Here is a 10,591-nt window from a genome sequence, read left to right on the forward strand (position 1 = left end):
GCTGGGCTCAAACCGCCAGCCTCGGTGCCTGTGGCTGGCGCCCCACTCACTGAGCTATGGTAGCCAAGCCTATCTTATTTATTTAACTCATTCCTCATTGATGGACTCTATAAGGTAAAACCAGTATGGATATTTTGGGAATAGGACTTTTTTCATTTGATTTGATATATTTTATTAAACCCTAATACTTTTATTTTTAGTTTTAGTTTTAGTTTTTGGCAGGGGCTGGGTTTGAGCCCACCACCTCCAGCATATGGAGCTGGCGCCCTACTCCTTTGAGCCACAGGCACCGCCCATCTAATCCTTTTTTATATTATAATCTTTGCATGTATATACAGAAAGAGATAAAGAAAACCTATTCCTTAATGTGGGGGTGTAAATGTCTCTAGCCTATCAAAAGTTGGAGCATTTTTAAACTGTGATATTGAAGTATGACAATATTATTTTAAAACTCTCAAGTCAGACTGGGCATGGTGGCTCACACATATAATATCAGCAGTTTGGGAGGCCAAGGTGGGAGGATTGTTTGAGCCCAGGAGTTTGAGACCAGCCTGAGCAACCTAGCAAGACTCTGTCTTTACAAAAAAACAAAAAAATTAGTGAGGCGTGGTGGTTGTGCACCTGTAGTCCCAGCTACTCAGGAGGCTGAAAGAGGAGGATCTCTTGAGCCCAGGAGTTTGAGGTTGCCATGACTATGATGACACTGCAACACCCTAGCTTAGGTGACTGAGCAAAACCCTGTCTTAAAATAAATAAATTAGTAATTAATGTCCTTAGTCAAATATTTAAGTTAAGCTGCCTGAAACATCATGAATTTTTTTTTCTTCTATCCTCTTAACTCAGGCTACAAATGCTCGCACCAATGAGGTGGTGGCAATTAAGAAAATGTCCTATAGTGGGAAGCAGGCACATGAGGTAAGATGTAGTTATATCCCTAACTTGACATAAGCAAGTTAGCATGAAATTAATAAAATTCTTCAAACATATTTTATCACAATTCTTTTTTTCCTCTATTATAATAAAAGTTTCTGGAGTGTTTTGTACTTTGTAAGACTGCTGTACCTACATGTGCACATTAATAATTTTTTTCTAAGTTCCCAATATTCTAACTCAACTGTGTTGCAGAATAAAACATAAGCAAATGTAATGGATTTTTTAATAATTTATTTGATGATAGATTTGCATGACATGGACTCAACGCAAATTTTAATAGCTTCTTTATTAGACATTTCCTTTGTTTTCTTAAAATAATAAAAAAAATTATGTATACTTGATAATAAAATATTATTTTCAGTTTAAAAATTAAAACATCTTCCTTCTGACTTCAATAGAAATGGCAAGATATTCTTAAGGAAGTTAAATTTTTACGGCAGTTGAAGCATCCTAATACCATTGAGTACAAAGGTTGTTACTTGAAAGAGCACACTGCATGGGTAAGTCTAAGGCCCTCTATGATCTTTTTTTCTACTAATTTTTTTATTTTTCTATATGATCTATTGTTTGTATCTGTAAAATTATCAGTCCCCTCTCTGTTCCCATTGACGTTTTAAGTCATTATTTAATATTTGTCAATACCTCAGTGTATCACATGGTGTACATCCATGAGATTAAACAGGATATCTAAGTTGTTGAAAATTCTACTCTATAAACGCTCAACAAAGAGATGGCAAAAAGCTAGCCTCATTTTAGAATGACTTATTTGTAAAAGTAAAAAGTATAGTCTTTTATTCTCAATCTGGAATTTTTATCTTTGCTATTTTTCATCCTCATACTCCAATTCTTCAGAAATTTGGAATTGTGCTTGATATTTTTCATCACTCTTATTTTTACAAAGCAGGGCCTACCATGTGATTAAAATAAAAGACTTTTGTCCCATTTTATCTTGTTAGCATATTTTACATGATTGTATTTCTGTTATGTTGGCACATTAAGCACCAATTAAAATATAAAAATGTTATGCTTAGTACTTTATCAAATTATTGAGTGCTCACCTTGTACCAAGTTCTTTCCTGTATGGATCTTTAATTAGGGAATAGAATTTTTGTTCCCTAACAGACTATCAAACAGTATACTTAAATATTTCTGCCCATGCAACTCTTAAGATATCTAGAGCTATCGCTTCCATTCTGAAAAGAAGAAATTAAGCAAAGGAGTATCTCATTATCTAGAAATCAGTTTTCTGGCAGTCTTGGCCGTCTTGAAAGAGTCAAGAAAGGGATTTCAGTCAGGCAAAATAAATATTAGAAATTCAAGTGCTAAATCTCATGTGTTTCAAGTCTGCCAAAAGTCCTCAAAGCTCTTACTTGAAGCCCATTTACTCTTGGATTGCAGAGAGTGCTAATAACCTGGTTTCTGTCTACAGCTGATTTGATAGACCAGTTAGAAGGACCTCTAAAGGACTGAGTCATTGAAATGCAGACAGACAGACACAGCATAATTTTGACCATAAGGAAGAAAGCAAGGAAGTTAGAATGCAGACCTAATAATTTAAAGGTACAGCAGCTAGAGCTGTTTAGTGTCAGGAGCAAACCACCAGCTCAGGTATCCTTGAGTGCTGGAATAACAGGAAAAAAAATATTTGTGACAAAAATGCTAAGTTTTGTAACATACAGTTTTAAAATTGTATGTAATTCAACTCTGAACAGATTCATTCCATTTAGTTTCAGTATTCTAGAATTCTATGTTCATATTCCATATACTCAGTTTAAGGACTCATATGTGCATATTCATTTACAAATGTTTCCATCAAAATTGATTAAAGGAAAAAGGAGACTAGGCTCGGTAGCTCACAACTATTATCCTAGCACTCTAGGAGGACAAGGCAGGCGAATTGCTTGAGCTCAGGAATTCAAGACCAGCCTGAGCAAGAGCAAGACCTTATCTCTAAAAATAGCTGGGCATTGTGGCGGGCACCTGTAATCCCAACTACTTGAGAGGCTAAGGCAAGAGACTCACTTGAGCCCAAGAGTTTGAGGTTGCTGTGAGCTGTGATGCCATAGCACTCTACGCTGAGTGACAGAGTAAGATTCTATCTCGAAAGAAAGAAAGAAGACAGTAAGATTCTGTCTCAAAAGGAAGAAAGAAAGAAAGGGTAAGATTCTGTATCAAGGAAAAAGGAAAAGAAAGATAGGAAGGAAGGAGGGAGAGAGGGAGGGAAGAAGGAAAGAACCCATGTAAGAGGATAATGTATGTTATACTATTCATGTAGAATCTTTACACATGTAAAAAAAAAACACGTATTTTTCATAATAAGAAATTAATGTTTCTTTTTTTATTGTTTGGGATTCATTGAAGGTACAAAGAATTAGGTTACACTGATTGCATTTGTTTGGTAAAGTCCCTCTTATAATTGTATCCTGCCCCTCAGAGGGGTGCCATACACTGTGACCCCCCCAATCCAAAATTAATGTTTCTGAATCTGTTTTTAATGTCACGCAGAAAACTATGATAATGTGTCTAAACTTTAAACTTCTAAACCTCTCATATTGTTCTAAATTATTTTAACTATGCAAGGCACATAATACATAAATATATACCTGTAAGATACATTAATATATGTCATATAACATATTGTTATGATATAATTATATAACCATTTCATTATATTACATTATGATTCTATAAGATATAAATATAAGATATTTATATTATTTTTAACATATTAGTATATTGGCAAATAATATTTCAGTAATAAGATATTGATATTGTATAATATACTGATTATAATATATAACTATATAAAGCTATAATAAAGTTTCTGAGTTTTAAACTTCTGAAATTCTTACATTGTTCTAAATTATTGCAATAATGCAAAGTACCCAATATGTAGTATACAAATAAGTTTTCATATTTATTAAAATTGAAAAGAACCAATGTTGATAATGGTTATGTCTAGTTGATTATAAGAAAATTATGTTTCATAATGAGCATGTGCTGTATTTTAGAATAACAAAATAATAATATGTAGGTGTATGGGTGCTTGCATATGTATATGTCTATATCAGTCACTGAACACTAATAATTTTGACCTTTAGCTAGAAATCAACAGTCTTGGACACCTAAACAATGTATATGAGTGTACAGTTTTCACAAGCTTCCCAAGGTTGCAAATTCAATAAAAATCAATAGTATTTTAATATTAATATTCTAAAACATAAATTTTTTTCATTAATAGTGTTTTTGAGATAAGGTCTCACTCTGTTGCCCAAGATGGAATGCAGTGGCCTGATTATATAACTCACTGCAGCCTTGAACTTCTGGGCTCAAATCATCCTCCTGCCTCAGCCACCTACAGGCACATACCACCATGCCTGGCTAATATTTTTATTTTCTGTATGTACAGGGGTCTAGCTGTGTTACCCAGGCTAGTCTCAAACTCCTGGCCTCAAACGATCCTCCTGTCTCAGCATCCCAAAGTGCTGGGGTTATAGGTGTGAGCCATCACATCCAGCCTTAAGATATAAATTTAAATATCTCCTATCTCTCAGGGACTCAAGCTAATGTAATGCTACATAGAAAACCACATTTTTAGATTGCGTTCAAAATAATATCTTTCTTCTTTATGACTTTTCAAAATATAAAAATGAAGAATTTACTACTTACTGGTTTATTTTATTTAACAAGTTGTTCTCCAAAATTAACTAGTATTTCCCAGTATAGATTTTACTGGCTCATGTATTTGTTTGCCACTTTCTAAATTACAAAGTTCAATTTATAGTACAACCTAGCCACATTAAATCCTTTTTGAAACAAGGTGGTGTGGAAGTTAGTAAATAAATTGGCAATCTTAGCTTGACCATTTTTACTAAATATTTCCATATCCAGTCCCCGTATAATCTTTAGGCTTACTCTAACTAAGAAAAAACCTGAAATGATAATTATAAAACTCAATTAGTGCCATATGACCAAAAATCGGTCCAAGTCAGGTAAATCAAAATATTTATTCTCTTAATGTTCTTCATTCTTTTTTTGGGGGGGGGGGTTGGTTTCAGTAGTTTCTTATTAACCTTCATTGTTCTGATTGTTATTTTAATTTGTTATAGCTGGTGATGGAATATTGCTTAGGCTCAGCATCTGATTTGCTAGAAGGTAAGAATGAAAGCATTATACCCTCCTTTCTGTTTTACTTTAATCAGAATGTTATCTGCTGCTATATTAAAGTGTAGTTTCAGCAATCTGAGTGGCTAATGGCTTGGACTGAAGGGTTGTGTAGACAGGCTATGCAAACTTGATCTCTGCTGTGTCCTTTAAAGTGTCTGAGTAATGCTAGCAGCCTTCCTACGGTTTTAGTTCATGGCCAGTCCAGGGCAGTCTCTGCTAAAATGTTTGGTGAATGTGGTATGGTGTGTATGGCCAAAAACATCAATTTCATGTGTATATATGAAAGAGAGGCAGATAATATCAAATTATATTAGAATGTTTTTCTTTGTTTGGGTTTGGGGAGGAACAGAGTCTCACTCTCTTGCCCTTGGATTGAGTGCTGTGGCATCAGCCTGGCTCGCAGCAACCTCAAACTCCTAGGTTTAAGTGATCCTCCTGCCTCAGCCTCCCAAGTAGCTGGAACTACAGGCACCCACCATAACACTCAGCAGATTTTTTCTATTTTTAGTAGAGATGGGGTCTTGTCTTGTTCAAGCTGGTCTCAAACTTCTGAGTTCAAGCAGTCCGCCCACCTCAGTCTCCCAGAGTGCTAGGATTACAGGTGTGAGCCAATAGCACCAATAGGCCAAATTATACTGGAATTTTACCCTTTCAAATATCTTGACTAAACCACTTCTTCTCTGCAAATGCTGTTATGACCAGAGGCTGTGTTAAAAATTTACATTAAAAAATACCTTACATCGTCTTTGGTCTCTGAATAAAAGTTGCTTATTAGCTGCTTTCACAAATAGTGAAAACCTGTAGTTAGAAGCAGTAATTAAAGATGGCTTTGTGGCAGAAAAGAATAACATAACCTAGAACACTCTAAGCATTTAAAATATTAGAAGGTACTGGTAAATTGGAGCCTGGTCAATTCAAATCACTGGGGCAATGACTTGCAAAAATGAATTTCATTCTTCTTAGTTTTGTTTTGAAGCATCATTTTGTTTTTATCCATTTGGGTTTTCCTGTTATCTGATCATTTATTGCTATTCTATAGAAAATACATATCCTATATATTTAGGGAAATATATTCCCAAGTTGTCACTTGAAAAAAAGTATATAGTTCAGTTTGGTTATAACTGTGTAAACTAATAAAAAGAGTAATAAAACTGATCATCTACTCTTGACCTTTTCTTTTTTTTCTCTTCCTTAGTTCATAAGAAACCACTTCAGGAAGTAGAGATTGCTGCCATTACTCACGGTGCCTTGCATGGGCTGGCCTACCTGCATTCTCATGCATTGATTCATAGGTAAGATTAGAGACCAGTTACATTTACTTTTCAGTTACAGGACTATTTCAGGAACCTTGAAAATTAGCACGTGCTCCAATTTGGGGGGTGCCTAAGGATTTATGAGAAGCAAATAGATTGTGCTGCTTCTCACAGCATGTAAGAAGTAAAGTTGTCAGAATTTAACTTCTGTCCTTTAGCCTCTCCTGTAATCCACAAACACTTACATTATCTCTGTTCTGTACATAACTATTCTCCAGGCTGGGTATATAGGAAAATTTTCAAAGGCCCCAGCAACCTTTTGATACTGTTTCACAAACAAAAGAAAATTAACCTTCCTTGTATATATTTATTTCTTAGCCAAGTTCTTCTTCCTTTCCTATTGCAAATAACAAGTTAGTTGTATATAAATACATGCTGTTTTAGCCCTTAAAAATAGTTTGCATTTCCTTAGTAATGGAGACTTACCCATCATTTTGTAGCATTTAAATAATAAAGCCTGAAACCTAAATTTCCTGATTCCTAGTCCAGAGCTTTCTTCTACCTTGTATCTTTTCTATCACAACACAGCTCTCCTCCCTACAACTTACCTCCCACCTCAAACTTCTCCTAAAGAAAGATTGTTATTACCAATCTTTGCTTTTCTCAATAAAGAACGTTAGTACAGTTACTTGAATGAATGGTGGGAGGAACAGTGGAATATTAGGTAGGTATGAAGAATGTGAGATGGCTCACAAACAAAAGAAAACACTGATCATTCCCTACCAAGAAGTGAAACCATTAGGTCATAGGTTCCCCTTTTGCTCCTTAAGTTTTAATCACCCCAGAATGGCCATCACCACTTACTGGTACTACAAAAGCAGAACTTCCTATGCAGACCAAAATCCTGCTGGAATTTAGCTTATTTATAAGGACAAAGAATGAACCTAATCATATCTGACAAATACCAACTAAATTTACCATTATGTCTATAGATTTGACAACTTTTTAAGTACTTATATCTTTGGGTTTTTTTTTTTTAATTAAATCATAGCTGTGTACATTAGTACTGTCATGGGGTACAGTGTGCTGTTTTTATATACAATTTGAAATATTTTCATCAAACTGGTTAACATAGCCTTCATGTCATTGGTGGGATCACGCCTATACTTTATCTTATAAGTACTTACCTCTTTGGTACCAAGATATTGATACTGAATGCGAACTCGCTTATGATGATTTTGTCTGCTTTGATTTAAAGACACCGTTTTTGTGCTTTTATTACCTTAGTCTTCACATTAACGTAATGTTCTGGTCTGTATTACACTTTATCTTCTTTAGTGTGTAAAGAAAGTTAAAAAGGACAAAAAAGACTTAAAGAATGTTCTTTGAATTTAAAAATGAATATCATGTATCAGATTTTTATTTTAATTTAAAAGGCAGTTCAGTCTTCTAATTAAAGACTGACGATAATAGAAAAAAAGATATTTTTTCTGTTTTGAAGAGAAATAAATAACGTTTTTTGTATTTTTTAGTTCTCTCTGCCAATGCCTAATGTCATCATGAGGAAGGAAACTGAATTTTCAAGGGAAGTTTTTGTAAAGTTGTTTTGGAAGCATTTGAACCTTACCATTTTCAGCTCGACATAAATTTCCCTCATCTTCTCTGCTTTATCTTTTCACTGCCCATCAACTTCTAGCACTTGGTTTCTAGTACTCATTACACCTCATGCCTTTTTTAAAAAAGAATAAGGAGCACGTCCACATCTTCTCATTCTAAATTCTCATACTGAAGAATGAATTTTTTAAAACATTTTAAAAACTTTTTGCTCCATAAAACATCTAATAGCTTTACTGGTAACCACTTGCGATTCTTCGTAGTAATGCAATAGAAATGCAATATCCTCACCCCTAATCCTTGTTTGTTTTGATCTTTCAGGGTCTTCTTTTTACTGAAAATGTTATTTTCAAAATAACACCTTCTATGTAACATGTACCCTCAAATGCCTTAGAGTTGCAGTTACAATTAAAGGCAGAGAGAAAGGGTCACAGGCAAGAAAGCCAAGGTATGTGTGTAGTGGAGGTTTATTGGTAGGTAGTCAATACAGAGTCATCACAGATTGGTTTAGGCGCCACAGATATCATGTAATTTGGAAAAGAAAAAAAAAAGGCAGTTACAATTGAATCCAACTTTTCCAGCACAAGGAATGTGTTTGATGACTGGCTTTAGCGTTTAAGAAAATGCCTTTGTAAATACAGCAGCTAAATACATTTCCTTGTCTACAGTGTCTGCCTTTTTTCTCACTGTATTCCCTCCCTCTGGAGAAAGGTCTACCTTTAAGTAATTACTATGACCTACCTGTAAGTACACACAGGAACCTGGGCCCCCTTGCAACATAAAGTAATTACTAAATCCCCTTCTGGCTATCTGAGCAAGGTGTGTTTTTGTTTTTTGTTTTGTTAAAATCAACTTTTTTATCTTATTAATTGCATGCTCTGACCTAATCCACAATCACAATTGAAAAGTAATTATCTAACCCTCTTATTTTTTTTTCTATAGGGATATTAAAGCAGGAAATATTCTTCTAACAGAGCCAGGTCAGGTGAAACTAGCTGACTTTGGATCTGCCTCAATGGCCTCACCTGCCAACTCCTTCGTGGGCACACCTTACTGGTACGCAGAAGCAGGCAACATGACATCATGTTAAAATATGTTTCCATGAACAGGATGGACCCGTGGCATTGGTTATATTTTGGTTTTTGACAGCATCTTACCAATGTCTCTCAAAATGAGATTTCATTTGAAAAGGGTAGAAAACTCACTACTATTAAAAAGAAACCCTCTGACTTAGGATAAAACTTACAGTGACTTCAAATTGTTCAAACAGGGCTGGTGTCACTAAGTGTAAACTGAGCAGGATTATCAACTCACTGACCAAGCTCAGGTTTTAGATTTCATTCGTGGTTTCTTTTGAACTTTTCTCTTGAGGCAGAGTCTCCGTAAGGACAAGGCAGCTTCGTTAGCCTTTTCTGAATAGCCAGCAAACATAAATGTTCCCTTTTAGTGAAAGAAATTCAAGTTCTTGTGTATGTTGAGATCTCTGATATTTCACCTAGCTTGTCGTTACCCTACGCTGTCCCAGATTCCTTTCCTTCCTTTCCTGGGTAGGTTGGGACTTCATTATGCCTTAGAGCAGTGGTTTTCAACCCTTTTCTTTTCTCATGGCACACTTGAACCAATAGTTAAACTTCCATGGCACATTTAAATTATGTTGATCAAAAAACAATGGAAAAAAAAAGAATATACTTACTATGCTTTGAACATCTTTCTAAAGTAATTTAATTTATAATCTTTAAAATTTTTCACAACACACCTAAGATCTTCTTATGATACACCAGTGTGCCATGACACGTCAGTTGAAAATCACTGCCTTAGAGAATGACTTATGTTCATGGAAAATACTTGCCTACCAAAAAAATTAGCTGGCTACTATTTGAATTTTTTTCCTGTTATCCTCAAATAGCATTTACTAACCAACTTCTTATATGCAATAATAGAGCATGGTTCTGTTCAAACCATACTAAACTGATATGGCCCCTTCATTCCTTATAAAATGCATTATGAACAAACAGGTAAAGTAACATCTATTACCGTAACTTGTTTTTTGTTTTTGCCAGTTTTAGAATCTTTGGAATGCTTATTATATTGCCTTACATCATCCCATAAAATACCGTTTATGTTCTTTAAAGTAATTTATTTAAGTATTTCATGTATAGTAATCCTTTGCAAATCTCTATGAGGTAGCTGCTAGATTTCTGGATTCTTTCCATTTAACAGATGAAGAAACTGATATACAGATAGGTTAAGTAACTTAACCAAGATCAAACTGATAATACGGGTGAAGCCAGGATTTACTGAAAAGAGTGTGCTGTTTATGTAAATCACCAAGTATATTTAATTCTGAATGGTATTTTTTGAAATGATTTATGTCAGAAAATAATATCATTATCAGATAAAATTTTAGAATATCCTTTAGGGTAGTTATTTTTTCAATCACTATATTAGGGGAATTTGATTTTTAATTGACAACTTCACTTTTATACATTGTTTGATAGGATGGCTCCAGAGGTGATCTTAGCTATGGATGAAGGGCAGTATGATGGGAAAGTAGATATTTGGTCACTTGGGATCACCTGTATTGAATTGGGTGAGTAAAGATTTACTTGATTTCATGGTATTTT

General features: G+C 34.5%; 1 protein-coding gene across 2 annotated transcripts in view; it reads left to right on the forward strand.

Annotated features, from left to right (window-relative positions):
- Positions 1-10,591, forward strand: part of TAOK3 (TAO kinase 3) — a 93,110-nt gene that overhangs the window by 6,361 nt on the left and 76,158 nt on the right. Inside the window, exons 2-7 of one of the 2 annotated variants that reach the window (XM_003789930.3) lie at positions 844-915; positions 1,332-1,433; positions 5,043-5,088; positions 6,296-6,392; positions 8,910-9,023; positions 10,466-10,557. In XM_003789930.3, coding sequence (XP_003789978.1) covers positions 844-915; positions 1,332-1,433; positions 5,043-5,088; positions 6,296-6,392; positions 8,910-9,023; positions 10,466-10,557 — 523 coding nt within the window. Of the gene's footprint in view, positions 1-843; positions 916-1,331; positions 1,434-5,042; positions 5,089-6,295; positions 6,393-8,192; positions 8,416-8,909; positions 9,024-10,465; positions 10,558-10,591 lie in introns of those variants that run through there. The other variant, XM_023513315.1, reaches the window with a different exon arrangement.

This window comes from Otolemur garnettii, unplaced genomic scaffold (genome assembly GCF_000181295.1).
Source record: "Otolemur garnettii isolate 467f Iridium unplaced genomic scaffold, OtoGar3 scaffold00038, whole genome shotgun sequence".
Taxonomy (NCBI): domain Eukaryota; kingdom Metazoa; phylum Chordata; class Mammalia; order Primates; family Galagidae; genus Otolemur; species Otolemur garnettii.